The 27,707-nt window shown below is 48.5% G+C and overlaps 1 protein-coding gene across 1 annotated transcript in view; it reads right to left on the reverse strand.

Annotated features, from left to right (window-relative positions):
• Positions 1–27,707, reverse strand: part of ITGB5 (integrin subunit beta 5) — a 58,384-nt gene that overhangs the window by 17,083 nt on the left and 13,594 nt on the right. The window contains exons 4-10 of the mRNA XM_063400881.1: positions 25,253–25,502; positions 21,737–21,905; positions 15,670–15,831; positions 14,136–14,231; positions 13,038–13,127; positions 8,602–8,736; positions 5,902–6,331 (exon numbers count right to left, since the gene is read on the reverse strand). Coding sequence (XP_063256951.1) covers positions 5,902–6,331; positions 8,602–8,736; positions 13,038–13,127; positions 14,136–14,231; positions 15,670–15,831; positions 21,737–21,905; positions 25,253–25,502 — 1,332 coding nt within the window. The remainder of the gene's footprint in view (positions 1–5,901; positions 6,332–8,601; positions 8,737–13,037; positions 13,128–14,135; positions 14,232–15,669; positions 15,832–21,736; positions 21,906–25,252; positions 25,503–27,707) is intronic.

A 27,707-nucleotide genomic window follows, 5' to 3' on the forward strand; every position in this document is an offset into this window, starting at 1 on the left:
CTACCCTGCTCTTTGGTGGGAAAAGAGGCATTCGCAGGGCTTCAACACCCTAATGATGCAGGGTTTTGTTTCAGAGGACTTTACTTGGTTCTGCTCACCCCAAACCAGCCTCCCATGCCCTGCACTCCGACAGCACCTGCAGCCACTGACCCCTGAGCCCCGAACCTGCTGCTCATGACTGGGACTACTCACAAAGCAACTGGTGCTTTGAAGTTACAGCACAGTGACCCGAGCTGACACTGCATCCTCTGTCACCAAAATAAGCCTCAAACATGCTGGTACCTGTGTGCTCCCCATCCTCCTCCCACATGGGAAGCAGAGAGGGACTGACCTGAGGGGCAGCCGCCCCAGAGACAGAGCTGCATCTCCCTGGCTCACAGCTGCACATAACTTAGCAACAGCAAAGAATTATTTTTAACTTCCATATTTATATGGTCCTTTTGTCTCTCCCTTTCAGGTTTTCTTTTACAAGGCAGTGCTCAGAAAAACCTACAGGTAACAGGACTTGACGTCACTTAAAAGAAAACATTGCAGATGTGGTTTAGGCTCTGTTCCCTCTCTTTGCCACAGGCCACCCTCTTCCCTTCTGGCAGGGGTACCTTTGTCAAAAGCCACCTCACCCACAGCACAGCCACAGACAGCGGGCACAAAAACAGCTCTCTTTCCTCCCCAAACCACATCACGTGCACCTCAGAGGTTAATAAATCAAATACTACCCATTTCTTTCTTAACCAGTTTCTGGTAAAAATTTGGGCATTAGGAATGACAAGATTTAAGACCAAAAATAAAATGCTGTTGTGTGTCTGAAAGATGTGGATCACCTTTATTCTCACATCTGAGCTTTCAGATGCACATCAGCAGCCTCTATCTAAGAGGCAGTTTTTAACATCACCCAGGGTAGTAGCTTTATTCACCACTGGGTAAGTGAATAGTAACTACAAAAGTACCTGGAGGAGAAAGTCTATTTCCAGACAATGTGTCCATGGGCAGAGTGATTTGTATAGTAACAGATCCCATCCAATCCCCATGGTGGAGACACCAGTGGGGGAATCAAACCCACGTGCTCCTCTCAATGCACGGGGCTCTCATGGAGGACCAGAATTGGGGCACTGGCACTGAGCCATCATCCCCTGGCTGTTATGGACAGGGTACAGCGAAAATGAATTGCAAAAGCACGAGTGAGGTTTCTAATTTGAGGCTGTGTTAAAACAAAACAAAACAAAAAAGCCTTATCTCCGTGGGCCTTAGTGCAGGCTAAAACCTCCCTGAGCTTCCCCATTTACTAAAACCAAGAGAGGAAGCATTCAGAGGTAAATGCTGAGGATTTGTATGAACTCAGCAGTTTTTGTAGTGGTTTCTGCAGGGCAGCTGGAGTCGTATCGTGCGTCAGCTTGGCTATTCTCTGCAAAACAAACCCTGAATTTTCAATGAGCTGTCTCTTGCCACATCCCATCCCAGAAGTGATTCTGGCACTTGCACCTACTGCTCTATTGCTGATCTGAGTTTTCAGTGTCACTGGAAGCCCTGTGCTGGCAAGGGAGGCAAATCGAGCTCCTGTGCTCCAAGGCACCACCATCGTGCTGTGCTTGAGCCAGCCACAACCTTCAGTCACCTTAACCAGTTCAGATGCTCACAGCTGCTTACAAGCTAGAGAGACGTTGAAGGGTTTCATTTACATATCCAAAACTGTTTATAAATATGATTTATTGTCCAATTCTAAAAAAAAAATGAAGAAGAGAAACCACAAAAGACCTGATCCCCCGAAGCTGGGCCACCATCAGTAGCTGACGTGTTGCTCAGGCAGTATGGATTTTCAGGATGAGATGTTTTGTGTTTCAGGGGGAGCAATGGCTGCAGCATGATGAGTGCACTTCTGTAATGAGTGATGTTATTAGTGTGCCTGTGCACAACCAGAGTCCTGGGCTGAAGGGCACACAAATGACACTCACACAGAGAGCTGGGGAACAGTGCTGGTGGGTAAGGGGAAATTTCTTTAGAGACCCATATGATGCCATATTACTCAGTGACCCCCCCATCCAAGGAAAAAATAGGTCTGGAGCAACTGAAGCTAATGAAGCTTGGCCTCCAACAAGCCAGTCTTTCTTCATTAGAGGCAAATGTGTGATGCCCTTACTGGGGCCTCCCCTTCCTCCTGCCACCTAGTTTTATGGGACCTTCAGGAATGCAATTAGGGCAGAGATGTTTCCTCCTTTGTCAAACTGCCTGGCAGGCAGCCAAGGAGTTCAAAAGGCTGTGGGTTGTGCAGGCAGCTGCCCCTTCCCCAGCCCAGCTGCAGGCAGGAGGACTTTCCTCCCCTCTCCCTTAGCCACCCACATTTCAGAGTAGAGGGAACAGAGGGATGTGCTGAAGATCTCAACACAAAAAAGCAACCTCTCCACCCAAAGAAAAACTGAGACCAAAGCATTTGAGGGTTTGGGAAGCAACTGCCTGCTTTGTCAGAGCACAGTGCTGCAGATTACCCAGCTACATTTCTTTTGGAAGAACAGAACATTTGGGCAACTCATTCCCTATTGCCCCTCCAGAAGCTGGATTAATGGTTTGAAATAGCTGCTCTCGAGCTGTTAACTGGACTTGGGGAGTAGCAAACAGATGCCACTTATTAGTAAGTGACATTGATTCTGAGTTGGATGCAACTTGAATTAACATTTACTCCACATTATAAATTACTCCCTTTTCCCACCTGCCTCACAGATGCAGGAGGCATGTTAAACCTCCCACTAACAGAAATTAAATTCTTGCTGATTCTTTACATTCTTCCTCACCTAAAATCTGCTTCTCCACTTCATGAGGGGGACTACAAAAGGACTGGAGCCATAGGCAGCACTGTCTGCAGGCATCCCTCCTCTCAAATGCTGACAAAATGAGGCTCCAATATTTGTAAGTGGACCCAGGAATTAAAATGTTTTTTTCCTAGCCAAAGGACCAAATACCAAGAGACAAGAAACAAGTTCATTTCAGAGTATTTCAACCCCACTTGGCTTTCACTGGGAATACAGGATGCCTGAGTATGAATTCCCACCCAGCCCTGTGCCACGGCAGTGACTCAGTGGGGACAGCTTCACTACAGTTCATAAAAGGAAGAAATGCCCACACTGGTTGGTGATGGGCTCACGGGGCATCTGGGCTGAGGCACACCATAAACCACAGCCATGTAGGTGCAAAGCAGTTTGCCTGAGTGGATTTTTCCTTCTCAGCTCAGAAAACTGTTTTTTCCTCCTGGTGCTCCCCAAAACCTCAGCTCGGGTTGCACTGGCTGTTTTCTCAGCAGTTCTGTCCGGGCTGGGCACTCTGAGGCTCATGGTATCATCTTCAGCAGCTGGAGTGGGTTTAGAAGTGTTTGATGGGGGACATCAAACACTTCTACACCCTGTTTAGCCTGTGTGCTAAACCTGAGGCTGGGCTCCACTGTTCAGAGTACAGTCAGTCATCAGAAATGCACTGAGGGGCAGTGACTGCCTCCTATGCAACCAGAGGATTCACAGAGCATAAATAAAACCCTTGACAGCAGTGATTTCCCTCATGGGTCCAAGCCAAGAAACTCTCAAGCAAGGGCAGAGACAATAATCTGCAGCTCCCTACATTTTTTGGTTTGTGCGTTAGCTAAAACCTGTTGGTCTCCCCCTGCACTCCCCCCAGAGAGTGACAGGCACAGGGCTGACAGAGCTTTTCAAGGACAGACACTGTGCCCAGGAAAAAACAGTGAGGGCAAGGTGTCCTTTCACCCCCTAGCAGGAGCAAAACCAGCAACCAGCCACCTCAGCAACTGCCCTGGGAATCAACCTGCTCCCAAGACATCACCCAAACTCTTCTGGCTGCCAAGTTTACTACACGTGTTGTGGACAGATGTTCAGTGCTGAGCTAAACATCTGGTCTTTTCTAGGAAGGCTCCATTTCTAAGGGAGAGAGAGCACTGTGATCTGCTGGAAGCCCCCAGTGATGTTCGTGTAGCAGAGGGCTGTTTGTTAAAGGCAGCTTTGGCATAGACCAAGCTTGTGTGGGCTGGTAAATCCCAAGCCTCTTGGCCTGACAAAACCACCTCAAAATGTTATGTCACTGTCACAGTGCTTGCTACAATTCAGATTTAGCATCATAACTGCTGGAATTTATGAAAAAAAAATAAAAGAAAAAGCCAACAAACCACCTCACGCAGCCATGCCAGACTCCATCCTATCCCTCAAGCAAAGAGCTTGCTTGGCCTCAGCCTACCCTTTGTTTTCTTTCATAGCTATAAAAAGGACTCTTAAAATACTTTAGAAAACTTCAGCAAATCCCAGACCAGCTATGCTGCTCTTCCCAGCACCACACATCCCCCACAGGGACAGAAGCAAGCAGGTGCAACAGAAGATACATAACCTGCTTTCCTGTGGAGCAGCAGAGCTCTGGCCCTCCTGCTGAAAAGGAAATTCGAGCAGAGTTTGTCCTCTCTTGCAGCAACTGCTACACCAGTAACTTACAATCTCTCCTTATAGCACTGCTGCCCTGCTTGCTTTTAAATACACTCCTTTGGGGTGGGATGATGCTATCAAAGCAATGTGGTGTTCCCTCTCCCTGGAGAACTCCCAGGCAGTAGTGCTCCTAATTACTTCACAGTTGAGTTTAATCTTTTTCCCCCAACTACTTTCAAAAATGTTTTCGTGCTTGCTCACCCATCTGTCCACTCATGCATCAGCAGGGAGAGCCCCACAGCCCCCCAGTCTGGGCAGCCCCTGTCAGGGTGGAACTGGCCTTTCCCACTGCTCTGCAGCAGGGATCTCCAGGGCAATTCCAAACCCAGAGTATTGCCTGCCCCATCTTCAGCAGTGACAAAATCACTTGTGAGGCTACAGGAAAATTAACACAAACATCCTCTATCCGCCTAATGACACAATTGCCTCAAACAGCCAGAAACTTGCAACCAAAGCTCACTGCCTCACTCTGAAATATGCAGGGCAAGATAAACAGCAGCGGAAAAAAAATCACTTCCCTGGAGAAAACATAAAAAGTAGCTATTTTTTCCAAGCTTACACTTGTTTGGAATTTTTGTCCAAGGTTTTCAGCTACGGAAATATTTTACTTGCTTGAAAGCAGGCGAATTTTAAAGAACAACCCTTTGTCCTGATCCAACTGAGGGAATTATGTCCGAGGGCTAATCCAGGCAATTATGTTCAAGGTAAATTATTTGACCTTGGTCTGATGAGGTTTTAAAACCATTTTAGCAAACACAGCTAAATAACTCTCCTACCTTTGTTTAAGCAAAGCTGACTGGCTACAGCTTTCCCAGGGAATGACTTGTTTTCCCAGTGGGAGAAAAATCCATACATAAAAGAGCTTTAGGAATCTTTAAAACAGCTTTTCTCTAATAAGTAACAGTCTGAAACACAATCTTTCCTTTCACCTGTGATGCACCAGGGGATTACGCCAAACACTTTGTCTTTAAAAGATTGTTTCTGCCTAGGCAGGAAAGGATGGCACACAAAGGAAAAATCCAACCTATGCAAACACCAAAAAAGCCTCAGAGGATTCGAGCCACGGCTGGCTTGCTCTTTCCTAGGGAAATACATCAGTGTGCAAAAGATGTGCATAGTTACATCAAAATAATAACACCAAAGCCAAGACTGTGCTCATCTCGTGGGACCCAGGTGCAGACAAACCTGCAGGGAGAGACCCTCTGACTCCAGTGCTGGAAACCCAGCTCTGCTGAGGACAATGCGATTTTTGTTCTTAACTGTGGATGCCTTTAAACCTCTTCCTCCTTGTCCCCACAAGGAAAACAAAGGGAACACAGCCTCCTCCACAAACAGGGCCCATTCCCTGCACGCTCCAGCCCGGCAACCTCCCCCATTTTGGGACAGTTTTGGCACTTCCACGACGCGGAGGGCGCGAGGGAGGACGGGCTCCTACCTGAGCAAAGGACTCCCTTGTACCTGGCGCAGGAGAAGTCGTCGCACTCGCAGAAGGGCCCGTAGATGTTGCCGAACTCGCTCTCGTAGCAGAGGCACTGGTTGCAGCTGCACTCGCCCCTGCCGCTGCACAGGGGCTTGCCCTCGGCCTCGCGGCACAGGGCCTGCTGCAGGTCGGTGCTGGTGCCCTCCTGGCACTCGCAGTGGGCGCCCAGGTAGCCGGGCTCGCAGCGGCACAGGCCGCACGCGTAGGTCCCGTTGCCGCTGCACCTGGCGCTGGCGGGCGCGGCGCGGGCCGTGCAGCCGCACTGGCAGCTGTAGGTCACGGCCACCTCCAGCGTGTCCCGAAAGCCGGCAGGCTTGATGGTGAAGGTGTGCGACGTGTCCTCGGCCGGGCAGCTGCGTGCCTCCACGGCCACCTCAAAGGACACCTGGAGGGAGGGAGATGAGGGGTGACGGGCACGGCCCCAAAGCGGCTCTCAGTGGTGTTCCCCAGCAGGGAAGGGCAGATGCCTGGGGAAAATCCATGGGGCAATTCCACTCCCAGGTGTGCAAAAAAACCCCAAATAGATGCAAATCCAGCAAGGGCACCTGCAGCTCAGTGCACCAACATCTGCCAGTCCCATGAGGGGCTGGGCATCCAAAGCATTTTAAAACTCTTGTCAGCCATTCATAGCAATTTTCCCCATCAGACACCACTGGTTTCTGTGAAGTAGGAAGGAACCTTCCTATTCCCATGATGTAAACAGGGCAAAACTCCAGCAAATAGCCCAGTTTTCATGCCTTTTTTTTTTTTTTTGTATTAAAAATAGACAAACTCTCTCAAAACAAGCACTATCAAAGACCTAACCAGCACAGCAAAGAGCCCAAGGTGCCTATAAGATCATGGGTTTAGAAGGTTTTATGGGATTCCTGATTTGCATGTGGAAATGCATATCAGCCCCACAGTCCCAAGCTTTTGGCATGCTGCTCACAGGCCATTTTTAATGGATGCTTCTATCAAGCCTGGCTTCAGAAGGGTTCTACACATCATTAAATGGTTACACATCACACCCCTACTCCTTTTACGTTGCTACAATCCAGTGTCAGGGATTTTCTCCTTGAAAAAACCAAGACCATACTTCAGTTTCTTGCTTGGCCCCCGATTTAATCCTGCTCTTTGTTGGGGCTGGCCAGCACTGCCCAGAGCTGCCAGTTAGCGAGGAGGATTAACCTTATTCCAAGGAAATGAGACCCTTTCCTAGGCCTTGGGAAGGAATGCTTTCTCTGTGGGGACACTTGGGGGTCACCTCCAGCTCTCACTGACTTCTCTGTCCTGCAGATCAAGGGGTGATGTGCAGATGAAGACACAGCAGCCACCCCTGGCAGGAGAGCTGCACTCCCAGGAAACTTCCCTTGACCCCCTCCCATTCCCAAGGCCTGAAGCAATTAGGGTAGAGGCTCAAGTTACAGAGGAGGAGATCAGAAAGCAGGCTAAGGGGATCAGGGTAATCCTGCTCCCTTTCACCCGCTGACACCCACAGCCCCAGGACTAAACCCTGGCAGATTAGGGTCCAGTGCCAGCATTATCCTCTTTGGGGAAACTTTCTTAGCAGGAGTCAAATCTCGAGCCACATGGAAGCAATGGGTGAGAAAGCAGCTGAAAAGAGGGGGTGGAGGTACATGACCCCACAATCCTGTGGCATCTCGGCTTGTGCAGGCATCTCGACACTCAGGGTGCCCCTAAAAAGGAGCGGTGCCAGTGCCAGCTCCCTGCTGCACTCATGGCCACACCCTTTATGGCACAAGCTGCAGCAGCTGGAGCAATCCCCCTGCTCCTGCCAAAGCTGGGAGCCCAGGAGCAACCACCAGACTGACTCTGCTTCCTTGGGGGTTCAAGTTTTGCTGTAGCAACAAGGAGCTACAGGGATTGCTTTTACCCACCTATCCAACGCTCAGTAAATCCAGTTTAAAAAGCAAGGCCACCTCCCTTTTTAACACCTCACATGATCCTTATTTGGTGGGGGAAAACTCCAGCTACTGTTGACTCTTTCAAACTATTTTTATATGCCACAGCACTGAGAGCTCTGGTATGTTTGCAGAGTGACTCTTCTCAAATAAGGCAATCAGGCTGCTAATGAACCCATACCCATGGCCTCAGACAGCAAAACTCTGAAGGAAGGGAGGAGGTTCCCCACTGACCTGAGCCCTCCTGCCCTAGCTCTGCAGCCCAGAGCTCATTTATCCATATCAATACTCAATTTCAACAAGCAAAGCTTAGCTTCACTGCCTTTAAAAAGCACAGGACGGATTATGCCATGTTAACATTTCTTTCCGTCTGTGCTGCCCTCCAATAACCTAGGACCTGAACCCAGGAGAGGAGGGCTGCTTCCCATGGAATTTCACAGGTGAGAGTGTGATGTGAATATCTGTGATTAAGGGGAAAAAGCCCACTTTTGACTACTAGATCCTGCTGCCAGATCAGGACCTTTAGCTCAGTACTGTAGACAGGATGCCTGCATTCCCTCTTTCCTCACAGCTGGGACTGACCTGCACCACCCAGAACTACTTCTAGCAGAGCCACTCTCTGTGGGTTTCTCTATCATTGTGAGAAAAGCAGAGGAAAATGAGAAAAACTGTGTTTTATTGCCCAGGACCACTCATCAACCAAGGGAAGCAGGTGAAACAGCCTCTCAGGGAACAGATTGAAAGGCAGACTCACCGTATCTCCAATTTTGAGATCCCCACACTTCCTGAGCCCGGGATAGGACAACCCATCCTGGCAGGTGGCAGTGAAGGTCAAGCCAATGTCCTCAGGGCTGTCCCAGACTGTGAGCTCCACCTTGGACCGAATACTCTGCAAACACAATGGGAAAGCAAACCATCAAGCTCCCAAAGACAGAAGGGTTTCTTCTGCTTTAGTCTCTGCTCCTGGCGTTTCCAGAGGATGGGTAGGACATCCCCACACCTATATGAAAAAAAATCCCCCCTGCACCCACATTGACATTTGAGTTTGACTTAACCAGCCAAGAAGACTTCTGATGATCACAACTAGATTCACAGGGAGCTGCCTACCACCTCTGCAGGTGACTTATGCCCTCTAGGATTGGTGTAATGGACACTGCAGCCAGTACTGGAAACATAACGAGTGCACAAGAAAACAGAAATAAAACCTTCTCGACCACAAACAGAGTATCTCTGAATTGAAGGTCAGAGCTTTCTGTGCACATCTGCACCTTCTCCTCCCCATAAACCAGCTCCTGAGCAAAGTGCAAAGCCTGATTCTCCACTGGCAGCTGTCCTACAATGTCTGTAGTGCAGCACAGAGAAGACATGAAACTACACTAACTCTGTCCTGCTTTCTTAATTTCACTCAACTGGTCAGAAAATTGTATTCTCCCTCTTAGAAGAAAAAGCTGAACAAATAGCATCCTTTTATACGTGTCAGCTGGAAACAGCACCATGGGAAAAAAATTAAAGAAAAATCTCTTTGAAAAAACTTTTCAAAGTGAAGAGCATTTTCCATCTGTGAGGTTTTGGTGTGCTTCTACCCCTTTCTTCTGCTTCTCAACTCTCTGCCCTGCTCCATACACAGACATTTTAAATCACAACAAAATGAAATTTATAAATATTAATTCGGAATGACATTGTTTTGCTTAATTCTTCCAATGGCTGGAACTGCTTTTTATAGCAGTGGTGTCCAAAAACGACAAAGTTTTTTAAAATGGAGCTTTTTGTACAAAAATGCTTATTATCCATAGCCAGCTTCCAGCTCCATCCCTCTTCTCCTTGTCCCCAGCCCTCACCAAAGAGGCCAGATTAAGGAAAAGTGCTAATCCAGACTTCTTGCCAGTACATGTGATGACAAAAGCAGGGTTCACACGCCAGCAAAGAGCCAATGCTTCTAGAAATGGACAGGAAATAAATGAATTTTGGCCGGGTGAATCTAAACAGTCCTTGAGGAAAGAAAGGAATAATTTCCCGTCTCTCTACTGTAACAGAGAAGACATTCATGGGGTAGCAACTGGGACCATACAGAGCATCCATTGCCTGAACACTGCGTGTGCCAATTAACCTATGGATCCTGCTCCACCCAAAACCATCCTGTAGAAATTAGATGCTACACTGATATGCTCCTCCCTGTCTTCTTTCCCAGAGCATCCCATCACTAGCATGGCAGAAAACAGGACACCAGGCCAGGCCTCAGGATGACCTTGCACAGGCTCATCCCATGTTCCTACACAGGCACCAAGTCTCTTATTAGCCCTACACAGTCACGCTGTCACCCTAAATGCTGTCCCATTCTTATCAGCCCCTTGGCACTGTTACACACCAGTGTCTTCTGACCACAGCCACCATGGAGGCAACTGGTGGTTGCAACAAAAAACACTCCCATGACCTGCCTGGATTTGGTTTAGGAAAGTGCTTCTTAAACAAGCATCCCATTTGTCCTTGTCAGTCCAAACCCAGCCCTGTGTCTGGGCACAGCCTCCCATGGGTTTTTCTATCCCCCAGGTGTGTTGAGATCTGGGGGAAGGGCAGGGAGAAAGCAGTCCCTGTTCTTTTTGCTTCACACCTGGTGGGATGAGGGAGAGGGGACAGCATGCTGGGCAGATGAAAGGGGAGATGGAAGATGAAGAGATGGGGAAAAGCGATCTTGAGGGTAACATAAGTCCTGAGCAAATCTGATGTGTGCATCGGTGAGGGAAAGCAGATGAGAGAGGACCAGAGATGGACAAAACACTGAAGGGGAGGGCCTGAGCCCAGGCCCAGAACATCAGCCACTGCCAACCCCCAGGAGAACACAGTCCCTGTTGCAGATGAAGGATTTCTCCAGGCTCAGACTTTCCTTTACAGAGGAAATAAAAAAAAAAGGTTCACTCTCATTTGGTAAACAGAATTTTAGCTGTCTCCCTCAGTGAGAATTTCCTCCTGATTTATTAAAATATGAATATTGATCTAATATCAATATCCAACTGTGACAGACAAAAAACTGTAACAGTTAAAGTTAGAAAGTGTATGTTTATTGCGACCCTGGGATGGCTCTCTAATGCGCACTGCAAAGATCACAGGTAATTACAAAGCCTTTTATTTACAAAAACGTTGAATACACAAATTACAAATGCATATTCATACCCCTGTCACTTCCTCTTCTCCTTTTCATATGCTAATTGACAAAAAGGCTGCTAAGCATGTTTCGTTTGTCCCCTAAAATGGGTCGGTGATCCTTTTGTGATGTGTGGTCACCAAAAAGAGGAAGTAAAACGAGTCTTCCTCATTCTAAACTTTCAACCTTTTCAATGCAGATGTGATTGATGGATGGTAGAACTCCCTGTTTCCTGTTTTCCAGGACTATTTCAGTGGGTTTCTGGAAACAGGAGGTCTTGTGTTGTATTGATTAGTTTCTCTGTTTGACAAGCAATGAGTTATTAGATGCAGGGTAGCTTATCTTAAATCCAGTTTCTTTTAACCATCCTCTAAATTTGACTGATTTCAGCAAAGCATATCTATTCATTTCAGCTAAATCAGCAACATCTATTGTTAACTATAACCTTAGCTCTTCTCAAATCTTCAGAATCACTGTCCCACTCTGTCATTCTAGGAAAAAAGCCAAAACTACCAAAAGGAGAGGGGCTGGGTGGGTGCCAGGTTTCTGGTGGCCCCAGGCTGACCTGGGACAGGCAGGAGATTCCAGCTCCCAACAGCACCCCTGGGGGTCCCAGCCCACACCCATCACCCAGCTGAACAGGCAAGAAACTAACCCCAGTCTCAGCAGTCAACCCACTGAGCTCATTCCACGGGGCACCCTGTCTGAGCATCCATGCGGTTTCCAGCCAGGTGTGCTGGAAAGCTCACAAGCAAAGAGAATGAGGGAGCAGTGGCACAGCCACAGGATTCCCAGTGGTTTTCATCAGCTTGTATTGATCTGCAAAGGCTTAAGGAGTGGTGAAATGGAGGTAGGGATGCATCTTACTGCTGCAAAAACAAGGCAAAGGGAGGTTTCCACGTGATGGCACTGAGGCCACATGCAAAGTCAACGTGGAATAAATATTAATTTCTTTCTCTCCAGCCAAGCATCTCAGCCACAACACCCTCCTACCTTAAGGGCACAAACTGGGACAACTGGGCTTTTGATTAGCAGTATCTCCTGGGCCTCTTTAGCAGCATTAACTGTTCATTGCCCTCCTCAGAGGGTGAAGCTTTGGGAAGCACTCTTCCCAAGGGCATAACCAAATGCTGCTTTAACTGCAGGGAGCTGGGGGAAAGGAAAGAAGAACTTTACAGATCATGCAAAGCAGGCCACAATCCTACATGGATTCTGGATGTGTAAACTCCTCCAAGGAGGTTCCTACTGACTCCCTGCACTAATGAACGTAGTACCAAGAAGACCTTGCAGCCACTGAAAGCTCTGCCCACAGGTCCCATGCATGAACAACTCTGCCTGAGGGCTGACCTGTTACGGGGTCAGATCTCCGTACCCAACACCCAGAAATATCCTTGCAGGGTCATGGAGACCTGACCCACAAGAATTCAGGGAGAGGTCAGCACAGATGTTGACACTATGCTATGAACATGCAATTTAGCTGCTTCTAATTGATCTGCTCCCCTGGTCTCCATGGAGGTGGATGACATCAGGTCAGCAGTACAGCTCCAGGTCCCTTGCTGTCCCCCTCATTGTGGCAGGGCAGGCTGCACTGGCAGTGCCACATAGGAGGGCTCCTGTGGGAGCATGGTGATACAGGGTGCTGAAAAACAACCAGATGCACAGACAGCAACACAAGGATGCAACTTTATCTGGACCTGGTGCCATCCTTGAGAGGCCTCTGAACATCGGATAACAAAGAAATAATCTACTTTGCCTACTGCTGGGGTGCTCTGAGAGAGAGCTGTTTTAGATGGGGCCTGTGTTTTGCAATTCTGCACATGAGAGACGTGAGGTGAAATTTCTGATGTCTCACAGGCTCTCTTGGGTATCCATGCTTCTTGTCCTCCCCACACACCTTGTTTCCCTCCCAGGGTGGACATCCCAGCTCCAGCAGTGGGGAGAGGACAGGGGAGGGAGGGAGCCAAGCTGGGTGGAGCTCACTGTGGGGAGCTGAGCTGGCCAAGCTCTTAGCACTTCTCACTTTAGCAGCTGTGGTATTAAAATGCACTTACGTTGTAGGCTTTGACAATCAGCTCAATTATGTTCTTGGAATCTTTGTGCAAAATCTCTACTGTTGTTCCAGGGATCAAAGTGGTAAAATTCTAAAAAAAAAAAAAAAAAGAAAAATTAAAATGTTGAGGTGTAGAGGGGAAAGCAAAGCATGAGGAGGGATTGACCCCATGCCAAGGACACAGGCCACACACACTGCCCCATCACCCATTGATGCATTGCTAATAAAGCATGTCAAATATTAAACAAAGCCCATGGCCACAAGACGGGAACAAACATACCTGGCTTTGCTGCTGGAGGGGCCAAACCCAGGCGCTGTGCCCTGGGGAAAGCAGGGAGGGAGGGGCGGCTGTCCCGACCCCCCTCACACCCCTGAGCATCCCCAGAGAGGGGTGGAGGGCCAGCTCAGCCCTCCCACTCCCCATGGGCGAGCAGCAGCGTCCCCACCGTAGCAACACGGCTGCTTGTTGTTCCTGCTGGAGCCTCCAGGGCCCCCGCAGAGGTTTCCAAAAGCAGCCCTGCCTGAAACATCCCCCCTGCATCCTCAGGAGCAGCAAAACCCTGCAGGGCAGCTCTGGACACAGGCTGGTCTTTGCGCCTTGGGTCAGCTTCCCTTTTGCAGGGGAGAGCAGGAATGGCAGGAGGGTTCAAATTGTGTGTGGCACATCAGGGCCCTGGACTCGGTGATGGAAAAACACAGCTGGGCAGAAAGGCTGTGCACGATTAGGTAATGGGATTAAGTCACTGCAGAGTGGGCCGGGCAGGTCTCTGCTCTCTGGCACGCTGCACGCTGGCAGCCGTCCGAACATCCAGATTAACATGCAGCCTATTTTAGCTCTTCACATGCTCACTAACACATACACATATATCTGTTTGCTCTAAGGAGCTTTAGTGCTTTCTGCTGAAAGGCCTAGCAGGGCTGAGCCTTGCCTACCTGCAGCGGGCACATGCGTGCACCATTACCACTGCACACACGTGTTTACCACTGCACACACGTGTTTACCACTGCACACACACACAGTTTGCAGCTGCCTCCACTCCCCAGGGCCTCAAGAGGCATTTCAGTCTCCCCCCAGCCCAGGCAACTCGGCAGCACTCACCTTGTAAAGGATGTAATGACTTTTTGTGACAGCGAAAATCAGGTGGATGTTGTTTTCGGCAAGTTTCTCCCCAAGAAGTGCCAGGGAAGGATAATCCTAGGGGGGGTAAAGGGAGCAGAAAGACTGGTGGGTAACACAGAAACAAAGACTAATTTCATTGCTCTTCTCTTTCCAACAGCAAAATTCATTCCAGACACATGGCGTGTTTTGTTGTGGGATGAAGTCCCTGATGTACCAGCACAATCCCAACTGAAATAGTAGAAATCTGTTAAATATTTCTACTGCACTCCTCACTAGAATGCATGACTGACAACACCACTAGCCACAGCAATACCCAAAACACTGGGTTTATTTCTTTCCCCTTTCTATTTTGCAGATGCACATGTGCTAAATGGCTGCTACCTCAAGGCAGGGAGTTCTAGAACTGCAGAAAGTGGAAATGTATCAATTTTTTTCTCCCAAAGCAGAAATATCCATTGCCTGTTCTTTCTGCATACTGGGACCATTAAGAGATTACAGTAAGCTCTTTAATTCTGCAGATTTCCCAGGCAGAGAGGATGGCAGGGAGAGACACTGTTCTAGCAACAAAATAAAGAACCAGGGCTCAGTTTCAGGAGACCAGCTTAAGTTTGAAACTCCTGCCTGCTTTTGAAGTGCTGTCCTTGGAAAAAAACGTCTCATTTACTTGAAGACTGGAGGGCTGATTGAGAGCCTCTGAGATTCAAACATGGAAACACCAAGGCAGCATCCCCATGCCAGCTCCCCAGCATTAACTCCACATGAGGGAGGCAGTCCAGGGACTGTGTTCCCTTACATACACATCCACTTGGTAGGACTGCACAGGGGGTTCCACTGTAGAGCCCAGCTTCTGACCTTAACACAGCCACCCAGATTCCCCTCCCCTCACAGGGTGACATTCAGGAACAAAAATCGTAATTAGTGTATGTGATCAGCTGAAGAAAGCACCATTCTGCAGAGGGATGGGATAATGAAGTGGCAGGCGAGCACTCATTCATCCCAGAAGTTTCCTCCATTGAGTTCATTTTTTAAAAAGGGCTAGTTTGCCTGTTCATTAGTAAGACTCATGTTAGTGTTGTGCTCAAAGGCTGTGAATAAAAGCCGTATTCTGTTGTACTTACTAGTGCAGCCACATCAAGGGAGATACACCTCCTCAGAAAGAGTCCTCAGACTCCACTCTCCTCAGACATATTTTAGAAAAGAAATAACATATTCTGTGTTTTCTCTACACATTGCAGGCAAAATGTAATGCTCTTCAGGACACCAAGTTACTTTTCCATCCCCTGCAATGAGCTTTGAAAGAACTCACTAATTCACCAGCTTGTTTTTGAACATCACAGAAGCATTCACTATGGGGGGATGCCCAAGGGAAGAGCAAATTTTAATAGCAAATTGCAGAAGCTGGGTTAAACCAGGCACTGCATTTGCCAAAAGCTGCTGGAGTAGGGGTTGGCTGGTCTCCAGAGAGGTCCAGCAGCCCTCCAGGTCTCCAAGGCTGGCCCTGTGCCCTGCTCACCAGCTGGCTGGACGCGCTGTACTCGTTGGCTTCGTTCAGGTGGCACTGGCCATCGTGGGGCTGCACCAGCCCCCCCAGCTTCCCGTCCAGGGCTATGTGGGGCACGTCGTCCGTGGTGAACACCAGCAGGTGAGAGGCCTCCTTGCGCCAGCCGATCTTCTCCTGGGGCAGAGCAGACCCTGTGAGACAGCAGCCTGCCCCTGCCAAGCCCACACATCACCCCTCACCCTGCACGTGGTCCCAGCCACGTGCCTGGCCAGCAGCAGGCCCATTAGCATTAATTAGGAGAGTACCATGGTCCTGCCCACCCATCCCTGGTACGAAAACAAAATGTCAGGAGCCCATCCAGCATTTCCCAGCATCTCCTTCCAACACACTTAATTTAAAAGGCATGAGGAGGTATGAGGACTGCCCACCAGACCTTCTCTACCCAGATCCAAGAGTGAGAATTTCAGCAGGTTTTATAGCCAAAGGAGACCTGCCAAATTCCTCCACACTCATTTAATCTGACCTTGTTTCCTCAGCTCTGTGGAGCCGCCAATGCAACAGCAAGAGCTGCAATATCCCCGCTCAGCATTTTCGTTACTGCCCGCTCATAAAGGCTGTTCCTGAGCTGTGATGGACAAAGTGAGGTCCCTGCCTGAGGGATTGGCTTTGGTGCACCCACATTTATGCCCAGGCACTCTGCCCTGATCCCCTTCTGCACACATCTCCTGGAGGCCATGGTGCCTCTGCTATTTCATTGTACAGCTCTACAGGTGCCCCACACAGCTCCAACCCCCTGCACCACAGCCCAGGAGGGCAGGGGTACACACAGCCAGCCCAGAGCAGGGACCTTTGGCATTGCTGCTGGCACTAATCCCACACAACCACTCTGCACAGTGCTGTTCTGAGAAACCTCTGCCTATTTAAAAACATGGTAATGTCAAGACATGCTGTAGTGGTCCCTACGAAAGCACTGAGGTGCCAGGCACAGCACATGAAGTGTCCTCTCGCCCCTCCTTAGTCCCTCTGTGCAAGGACCAGACATTATCATTGTCTTTGCATGAAGAGAGATGCAAGGACAGATTTTTTTTCAAGTAAAGGGATAAGATCTAGATCACAAACATTTCCCTGCCATGGAGCTTCCCCAGGTTTCCAATTTTTCATCAGCCCGAGAAGCAGATCTGTGCCTTTAACAGCACACTGGAGTGCTTTGTTGCAATGGAAGTGGAAGGAAACAGGTGCCCGAAGGAAATGTTTGCAAGCCACAGCGCTGCAGCAAATCCCCCTCTGCTCAGTGTCTGCTCCTTCTGCCAGGTCACTCCCAAGGTGTGTGGACAGGGGTCTTGCTGCTGACCACAGCAGGGAGATCCTGCCATGGCACAGACTGAAGGCAGAAAGTCCCATCACCCAGGGCTTCCCCTTGGGATGGCCACACTGACACTGCCAGCAGAGACACAGCCCCACACCTTCCCTGCCCACACCCTTCCAGCATCCCCCTCCCGCCAGACCCTGCCTCAGAGCACCACCACACAAATCCTTTGGGAAGGCACACGGGAAAGGCTGGTAGAAGGTCACTGGTGGGAACACCGTGCAGATGGAGATACCCAACTCCTCCAGAGTTACTGCTCAGCTCATTTAGCAAAACTCAAACTCTGCCCTGTTTACAGGAAGGTGCTGGCCCTTCCTGTGGAAAGCACTGGTGTGGGCAGGGCAGAGAAGGCAGAAGGGCGCAGAATCACATGTGCCAGCACAATTTTCACCTCCAAATGTGAGTCATAGCCCAAAGCCTGCTGATCTTTCCGATAAATATAACTCTTCCTTCAGGGACACTATTCCAGAGTAGACTCCTTTTTCCTCCCAATTACAGAAGGTTTATTTTCTTTATTGACGTTTTAAAGACCCCCACAATGCATATAAGGCCATAGGAAGAAATTTTTGGCAACACACATCCTTTACCATGCACCGGCACGTTACAGTCCAGCTCAGGAAGCAGTGAGGATTTTTTTTGCTCTGGGAAGCAGGATCCATTCCACTGAAGTTACCCCACTGGACAAAAGGCTAAAACTTCATGCCAAAATTGTAACTTCTTAAGAACTCAACCCAAAAGTGATTACAGCTCTAATAATGCAAGAGGCAGTTTTCAGTCTACTCAGCAACCAGACAGAAGCCCATCCAATTCACTTTTCTTTGAGAATCCAAAGCTGATTTCTTTTTAAATGATTAAGGCCAAGAAACTCCCAAAGAGATTAGAAGGATTAATCTGAGTTTCATTTCCTTAGAAATGTGCTGCACACAAAGAAAAGGAGCTGCATTCAAGCAGCAGTTACAAAGTCACTTCAGGGGTGCTGGTGCTGGTCACCTGCCTGCTAAGCCCACCTTTAAATCATGGGTCAAGCATTCCTTTGCAGACAAACTCTCCATGACTCTGCCACAATTTCCCACATAAACAATATCAAAACTGCTGTGGCTGCTCAGTTCACGAACTCACTCCCAAAAATCAGTGAGCACCCACAGTCTCAGTGCCAATATCCAGGCACCAAAATTATGTGATGCCTCAGAGCATCAGAGCAGAGTGCCTTGGATGGGCTGGCTGAGCCAGCGCTGATCCCCCACACACAGAAAAAAAAGCTGTACACCTATGAGAAAAAGCCCCCCAAGGATGCTGGCATGCCATGGAGCATCTCACACTGCCTCTGCCAGCAGCTTCCAGGCACTGGAAAATACAGCTCTTCAGCATGCAGTTTCCATTGAGAAACCCAGAGCAGCACTCTGCTTTGCTTAAAGAAAATAACCAAGGAGAATTTAATTTATTTTTATTGGACTGGGATTGCTGAACAAAAAGCCCTGCACTGATGCCTACCCCCTCATCTGGTTTTTGATCCTTATGGGATAAGAAGGATTTTTAAAGCAGGGGTGGGACTAGACCCAAAGCAGAGTAGCATGTTTCCACAGGGCTGGGGGTGCTATGGATCCTGCCCCTACTCCTATGACCAGCTGCAGCTGCCTTCTGTACCCCAAAAAACCAACTTCTTACTCCATCCAGCTAATAGTGACTGGCAAAACTGCCACAGCTGCCTCAGCACAGCTCTCCAAATACTATTGAAAAAGCTGCAAAGCCTGTATTTCCATGCCTGAATAAATACTTACATTTATACTTTGGGCACTGAATAAAAGCCATTCAATTGCCAAGACACAGTTGCCAGGAGACCCCCCCGAGAATTCATCAATTTGTCTAAAACCTCACCAGTTTCTCAGGTGCAGACCTTCTTGGAAGCAAGAAACAGATACAGGTGCAAGGCAAGTATGCCTTAGGGATCAAAAGCCAAAACCTCCTTCACTTGGTATTGCTCTGAAAGGCACCTCAGTGTCTCCCAGATGCCCTGGATATCTCCACATACCAGTGTCTAGCAAGCACCAATCAAAACCATTCCAAAAGATGCTTTATTTTCCAATCTAGCATTATCTCCTTGCTGAATTAAGCATATAAGATCTGGAACTTACACATACCACTGAGCCATATGAGGCTTTTACTTAGAGAGCAGCAAAAAACCAAAATACTGCGAATGGAAAATGTAATTATGGAAGGCTGATTAATATTCCTGGCATACTATTTTAGCATCAGAATAAAGGCTTATTGTCTCTGGCTCTTTCATGGCCTCGAGAATAACATTTACCATATCTTCATCTTTCAGAAAGGAGCCAAACCCTGGGCCTGCTCCTTAGTCTCCATTAGCTGTACAAACTTTCCCCATTCCCTGAGTTGAAAATCAGGCCAAAAAATGACTCGAGTGCTACAGAGCCCTTAGGCAGCTCATGGAGAAGAAATGCTTGCTATGCATTACAGTGTAAAAACATCTAGTCAATACAGGAGGCATTGTTTCTGACACCTCAGAAGGGGAGGAGAAGACCCTGTTTAGACACCATGGCTTGGAGACAGTGAGGCTGTGCTATGCTGTGACCAGCTCTCCCCTTGAGGCTGAGCACAAAGTCCCTCATGGGCACCACGCTGCATGTCCCCAAGGCAGGCACTTGCTAAGGTGATAACTACCCTGGAAAAAGCTGGAGCGTGCCAGTGAGATGCAATGGGGTGCCACAGCAGTGATGAGCAGACTCACCCCAGAAGTCACCAAGGTACCCGTATGTGGCTCTTCATGCATGGGGGGCTGAGGGGGTGGAATAGTTCCTGAGTTCACAGAAACTACTGCCTGTTTCTTGGGTTTTCATCCCCATGATACTCCATTAGTCACTGCAGGGTGAAAGTTTCCATGCCAAGAACATCCTCACCAGCAAGCTGCACTCCACTAGCACCCCAGACGTCTGCAAGCCCCACCCATCTCAGGGCATTGAGCCTCACCACAACCCACAGCCGCTCACCAGTCTGGGCCACCGCTTAGGGACCACAGGGGAAATTAAGCAATAGGTTCCCATTTTGACTATGGGACCAAACATCCTAGTGTCCATCAGCTGCCCTGAAACTTTGCCTTCTTTAACTCTGGACAGACAGAGTCTTTGCTGTTCATGGCTGTGATGAGAGGCAGCTCCCCTGTCCAGAGCAAGGGACTGGCAGTGCAGGAGTCACGGCACAGCAGGTTCTCCTGCCTTGCACACCAGCCCTGTGGACTTCCTTTCCCACACCCAAGCTCCAGTAATTAATTAACTGCTGTGGCTGCAGAAATTCACTGTCATCACCTGCCATATCATGCCAAGAGTCATGCATGTGCACATGCTCACCTTTGCTCACCCTTCCTAGAGGGTGCTCGTTCCTGAATTTAGGTGGTACCAGCATTTAAATTATTCTTCTAAATTTAGATGGGACCAGGCTGTGCATTCAAGGACAGGTAAACATTTTGGTCCTTAACAACAGTCTGAGACTGGGACAAATATAGAGGAAATATCTTGCAGGTCTCCTGCCTTCCACCAACACTTCAGAAATGAGCCCTTGCAATACACACTGCACTACTGCTGCACCATAGGGAAATATTTGCCTGTTTTGGAAATAACATTGTGGAAGGGAGTGCCAAAACCCACATGGTGAATGGCACAACTGAGTCACCATCCTGAGCCATCCCTGCTCTAACCATGGGAGCCACCTCTCCAAAACTGAGAAGCACTTTATATCCAGGCAATTATAGGGAGCAGCACTGCAGCTATGCCAACAACAATATCCGTGGGAAGATGCCTCAGTGGGGCAGGTTCAGTCCTGTCAAGACCATGAAGCACAGTGAAGCCAGCCCTGGCAAGGAAAGGTCTGGTTGCCCATGTGCCTGCATCCCATCGCTCCCACAGACCATTCCTATCTCCCAGCTCCATAATTCAGACCCAGAAGAAAACATGCCCAACTAAAAGGACTACACAAGGCTGAAGCAAACACAAAGCAAATTGCAGCAACAGGGGAAATAGCAAATAGAACCACTCCTGGTGAGCAGGGAAGCTAAGACTCATGTCAGAGTGGGGCAAATACTTTCATTCATGACAGAGGGATATGGAGCAACCCAACTACTTGTTCCAGAAAGATCTTCAGGCAAGTTTCTCCAAAAACCCCAAGGGCATGGCAACTATGGCACCAAGCTAATGAACTCTGCTCCAGTTCTTCTGACAAAGAGGGAAAGAAGCCTATTAGGACCCAGAGGTGAGATCAACCCCCACACACAAACAGGGAAAGTATGAGCAGTAGGAACCAGCTTCAACCCTCAACATGGCTCAACTGCTGCCAGACGTGTTTGACACACCCTTGAAAAACACACTGAGCTGACGTGCAGTGCTGCTGCACACAAGTGTGTGTGAATCTTAAAGGATTCTGTCCCAGGTGCTCAGCACCAAAGGTCTAATTGTGTAGTGAAATCTCCACCCTAAATTTGCATTTGCAAAAGCTCAATTTTTTATCCCCTTACACTAGAAAAATAAAGAACCTTTTTTCCTTTGCCTGTTTACCTACAAAAGCCCATAAAAACAAAAGCCTCTACTTTTAAAACCATTTTTCAGTTTCTCCAAGAAAAATTTAGTCGTTATTCCCAAGAAATGGCAAACCAAAGCTTTCTCAAGAACAGAGTAGAAGAAACCTCCAGAAATCAGAGCAACTCACCTTGCACACAGCAGCCTGCAGAATGGCATCAAAGCCACCCTCGGGAGCGTCCCGGTTGCGGGAAACCTTCTGCTTCCGGACCTCCTCGTTGAAACGGTCAACTTTATCCGTCAGGGACAGGAGGTGGCGGAAGCCAAAGGAGGGGACACAGCTGGGGAACAGCTTATAACTGTGGGAAGAGCAGAGGAGTGGTCAGCTGGGAGGAAACACACCCACAGCCAAGAACTGCAGAAGATCCCAGCCCTCCCAGGTTGGTCTCCATAATTCTGTTCAGAGGGTTGGAATACTTTCACAATGCTTCCTATTTTGGACACTTCAATTTCCAGCTATTTTTCTACAAAACCCTACAGTAGAGCACATATTGTTTTGTTTCCCCTCAGGGACTTTCAGAAGCTGAAGTTTGCAGAGATCCCACCAGGACCTGAACATCTCCCTCCACATACGGTGTGAGCAGAGACACTGAGCACCAGCCCACCCTGGGCCATGCAGCTCTGCAGTTCCAGCACGCATCAAGTGGTTTTCACACAGGGAATCTGCAGTCAAGGATGGAACCCAGTGATGGAGAGGCTGTATTCTGGCAGATCCACCTTCCCCAGCAGCCCAGGAGCTGTGTGTCCCACGCCTGCAGAGCCAGTGGGCTGGTATCAAAGGGCAGGAGCATCACTGCCAAGATTCCTTTCCTCTCTTCTGCAGTATGGATTTTCACTCTGTCATCCAGTTTTCTTGCCAGTACAAGCCACCCTACACCTACTGCACATCACCAGGCACCTGGCAATTGGCCAGGATGAGATGGAATAATAACCAACACCAGCTCAAGCTTCCTCCCACTCTCCCTGCAAACTGGTGAGCAAACACCATCTCTGCTTCCCAGGGCACCACCAGAGCAGAAAGTTAGGATGGGCACGCCAAGGCAGAGAAATGATTTGGCAGGCTACCAAGAAACCTTTTTTTTCCATACAAAACCATGAGAAGGCAGTTTTGTTGCTCACCTGGAGAGCTCAGCAAAGAAGCGCCTGTGGTGTGGGAAATCAGTGAGTGTGTGCAGAACAGAGGGATGGGAAGGGTTAAGAAGAAATGTGTTTAAAAAGGAGTTGGCCAGGCACTAATTCACTCTTATCTTTAAACATATAACCCAGAGTACAATTAAAAGCCTCTGCTGACACATGACCCACTATGGGTAAGTTGCAAGAGGCTTTTTACACTAAGGAGTATTTAAAATTCACCATCACTGAGAATTCAAATCCCTCACAAGCGACTCCAGAGCAGGGATTTCCATCCACACAGCCACACACACGTAACCATGGGCCAGATCTCATTGCCCTGGGCTTGGCTGGCAATTAGAGCCATTCCTTTTGATCCATGATCCATGTCCAGACTTGCATCGTGCTGGCACCCAGGGCAAGGCAAGGACTTTGCCATGTCTGAAACCTCTGCACTGCAGGGCCTCAGCAAGCTGCCCTTAGCCCATCAGGATGCTGAGTCAGGAGCAGAGGTGATGAAGGAGACAAGGGAAACAGGGCTGCACCCCACCCAGACCTGCAAGTCAGTCACCACCACAAGGAAGAGCAGGAGAGAGCCTGGACCAGGGGCAAAAAGCTCCCATTGCAGCTCGTGTTTACTTGCAGCTTTTCTTAGATGCTGAACTGTTTGTTTTGACACCAGAAATAGCTGCAAACAAAGCCACGCCTGACGACACACCTCACTGCACCAGGGACTTGTGGCAGCAGCCAGAGCCCTGCACAGGGCAGGCTGGGGAAGGAGATTCCACCAGAGAGCAGGGAGCAGACCCTGGTTTGGGTGAGGAGGAGACCCATGGCAACTGGAAGGGACCACCTACCAGATGAGATGCCGTGGGCAATCCTTCCTAAATGTTTTCCCAAGACCAAGCTGGCTTAAAGTAATCCACAGAAAGAAAAGCAACCACCTGGGTAAAGCCAAAGGAACACACAGGTAGCCTGATCACGGTGGCAAAAGCTGAGGTGACAGCTCTGGATGTTCTTGATAAAAGGTCATTGGAAGCTTTAGGAATGCCTTGTTGCTGAGTTGTCCAGTTCCATCTTCTCCTCCTTTTGCACCCATCTCCTCCTGCATGTTTTACTTGGCCAAAGCCATGTCACTCCAGTTAAATCACACACCAGCCAAACAAAGTCTCCAAGATTTCTCCAGCTGGAGCCTGTCGCCAGCCTGAGGGCAGGTGCCAGAGACTAAGTATGACAGAGATGACAGAGGATCCTATGCCAAATTTCTGTGAGAAGCACTATGAAGAGTGTAGTGTGTAATGCCATTATGGCAGAGACACCTTCTGGTTCAGTGTGGTCGCTTTTGCATCATGATTAAAGCAAGATTTTTCAATGTTAAAATCCACTTGACTTTCTACTCTGGACAGAACTGGTGAAAAGAGAATTCCGATAATTTTTGTCTGGTCAACAAGCAATGTGCAGTGAGATGCCAATGCTTGGTCAGTGCCAAAAGCTGGCCTAGACACTCACAGCTGATGCAAGCTGTCTTTATCTGCCTCTCAGAGCATGCACAGAGCTTGGCATCCATGCATGAGGTGATCTTACAGTGTAAGTATCCAAAAATGGCTGAAATGAAAGGGCTCTCCTCACTGTCCTTAGTGACCAGGAAGCACCCACTGATGGATGAGCTGAAGATGGGGACTACAAAGGTGTCAGTGGTGACACTCTCCCAGGAGGTCACTTGCTGTTGTATCCATCCTTTAGTTCCAACACCCAAACCCATCTGAGCCTGGACACCCTTCCCTACACCCAATTTCACTCTGGCATAATCCTCAATTCAATGGACTTGATCCCAGCTCTGGTGGTTAAAAGGCAAACAAAAAGACTCTTGCAAAGACACAAGCAAAAAAAAAAAAGGAAATAAAGGAATGAAGGCTCTGATATCACCACAAAGTAAACCACATCATTTGTGTCTTTTGTAACTGCCAGTTTGCTTTCCTTCCACAGCAATAAAGATGAAAAAACTTGTCTGCCACCTTAAAAACACTCTACAAAAACTCATTAATCAGCACTAAAGCCTGTCACAAATCTCAGTTCCTCCAAACACTTTTGTTGAGAAGGATTTACATCGCCTTGGTCTCCTTATCTGTAAAATGCAGACCAAAAAGTGTAATTGATTTACTCAATGCCAAACTATGACTCAGAGCTAGGACAGAAATCAGGAATTTCTGGCTCTGGCGCCTTTTCCTTAAAGGCTGTAAAAAAGCCTGCTATGTCTGCATCCTTTTCAGGTACTTAAAAATAGCTTCAGGCTCCCTGGTACAACAGTTTCCCATGTCTAGATGCAGAGATCTCCCAAGAGCCACAGCAAAATTCGAAGCTGTCCTATTTTGAATTGCTCGAGCATCACAGTGACAGCCACGGCTAACCCTCATTCCCAAAAGCCAGGGCTAAAGTGTGGTTCATTATTTAAAGCAAAAAGACACACACAAAAAGACTGCAGCCAGGCTCTGTGCAAACACAGGCCTTGCCCTTTCAGGGTGCACCCAGCGCTTACCCAATGCAGGGATTGTTTTGGTATCTTGGTGCTGTGTAGGAGAAAGGAGAAATGTTTTTGTCCACAAAGGAGCCGAACCCCAGACGGAAATTGCTGGTGAGCTTTCTCATCTCTTCAGCCAGCTTGGTGCCCAGGTTGTGGATGTTGTCCAGGTCGTCGTTCATGGACAGGGAGAGGTCCATCAGGTAGTAGAGGTCCACGGGGTAATCCTCCACCTGGCGCACCTGAACGCGGAACGACGTCCGGTCACCTGTGCACACACAAGGGTCAGGCATGGTGAAAAGGAAACTCCCAGCACACACTAAAATCCAGATCGCACACTTTTTATTTCTGCCTGCAGAGCAGACAGATCACTTTTCAAAAGAAGAGTGTGAGGGCAATAAGCTTTTCCAAATGCATCCCCTTAGGAGACTAACAGGAAAACAGGCATTGACTATGGGCCCTCTTAAGCTATGTAATATACTGGCTGGCAAGAAAAAGACATGGAGTGCACATCTCTACTTTAGCTCTTTGGAGATATCAGAAAGGTCTTTCCATCTCATCTGAGAGAACATCTAAGGGAGGGACACATGAAAAACACTGTTGCCCTGTGTGCAGTCCAGGGATGTTTTCCTAGAAAACAGGAAAGAAAAGCCAAGTGAACCTTAAATTGATAATACATGGAGCACTGAAACAGGGACTCTGCCCACACTTACATTCTCAAAGCAAACCAGCAGCAGTCTGAGAAGTTGTGCACAAAAGAGAGAAGGAAGTGGAGCAGGAGAAGAAGAGGATCAGAAGAGAATAGCCATTATGAGGTGAATGCAAAATGTCCTCTGAGCTGTGCAGGAAGTCAAGGTGAAGCAGACACAGAAGAAACATCTTTGAAAAGGAGCTCCCCCCAAAAACGGAGCTGGAGAAATCAGTGCAAAAGGGAAGTGAAAAAGAAAGTTGTTGGGGTCCCCCAGGAAAACACTGAGGCAGAGGTGAAACTTCCTGAAGTGAAGAACACAAGGGAAGGAGCTGACAGGGCTGAGTCAGTGGCTGTGCAGATGTGAAGAGAGGCAGAGGAAAGCCTGTCCCTGACCTTCTCCTTTGCCACACTGGTTTCACTAGAGATGCCCTCCAGAAGGGGTGCCAGGGAAGGCCACCACAGGCAACAGCTGCACCTCAAAAAAGCTGAAGTGGCTTCAGAGTGAACTCAACTTCACACCATAGGGACCTTGATGGAGCCAGACAGCAGGTGGCAAAAGTTTGCCTTTCACTTTGCTAAGGGAGGGGTCTAAATAAAACTGCAAACCCCAACCTCACAAGCCAGGCTGGTTTGGAGATCCCATGTTCCCAGCTTGTACCTTAGCCCCTTTTCCAGTTCACTGGGGTCTCAGCCCCAGGGAATTGGATCCTTTCAAAACCAAGCTCCCAGTTCTGCCCTCTCCCAGCCCCTCATGGGCAAGGCCAAACTTGGGGCAGTGGCAGGTTCTGCAAAACATTTGTGGCTTCCCCTCTTCCTCCCCAGAAATAGAACTCACATTTTTTAGTATTGTGAAAACATTTCCCTTACTGCTTTATTGTTCTCCTTCTTCTGCACAGCAGCACAGCTGCTCCCACTTACTTCCAGCAGCAGCATCCCAAAACTGCCATGCTGGCAATGCACAGCACAAGGGGCTCTAGAGCCTGGCTGGCAGAGCCCTGCCTGGCACCTGGGGTCAGGCTGCACCAGACTCCTCAAACAACCCCCTCCTTCTCTTTCAGCACTTCCCTGCAATCTGCTAAACCCCACCTGGAAGAGGCAGGGCTGCAGGAGGCGCAAACGTGCACATGTAGATAGTGCCCAGCTGCAGGAAGCAAGAAGTTCATGCCTAAATATATATTCCTGAATAAATATTCCTGCCTACTCTCCCCAGCTTTCTTGTCCAGAGGGAGCAGGACTTTCCTGACACAGGGCTGGGATGGGGAGCACAGCAGGTGCTCCAGGTGAGCCTCACATTGTACCTGGCAGGCATTTTGTGGGAGAATAAAAAAGAACATAACTTATGTAGCACAAAACCTGTTAGGACTGATTTCAAGGTAAAGGACTGTGATTGCAAGCTTGACTTTAATTCAGTGCTGCAAAAATGTGTTTAAATCTAAGAAAATTCTTTCCCGTGCCCATGTTTTTCACTCCTACATATTTTTCCCACTGGAAAAGGGGATGTGTCCTCTGCATTTTGCAACATTTTCATTTCCAAAACACTGTTCTTCCTGCCAGAAAGGGTATTTGGGATGCTGTGATCAAACATGCTTCTCTTAATAGTTACAAATTTATTAGTCCCGGAGAAGCACCAAAACCAATAGGATCCTGTGGCTGGTTCTTCTTTCATTCCTAACTGCACAAACCAATTATGTCAGAGAAAATATCGCTAATATATGTAGATGTAAGTGCAAAAGAATTTATTATTCTCTATGGACAGTATTAGTCTCACACTTCTAGGGATAA

Source organism: Prinia subflava, chromosome 6 (genome assembly GCF_021018805.1).
Source record: "Prinia subflava isolate CZ2003 ecotype Zambia chromosome 6, Cam_Psub_1.2, whole genome shotgun sequence".
In the NCBI taxonomy this organism is placed as follows: domain Eukaryota; kingdom Metazoa; phylum Chordata; class Aves; order Passeriformes; family Cisticolidae; genus Prinia; species Prinia subflava.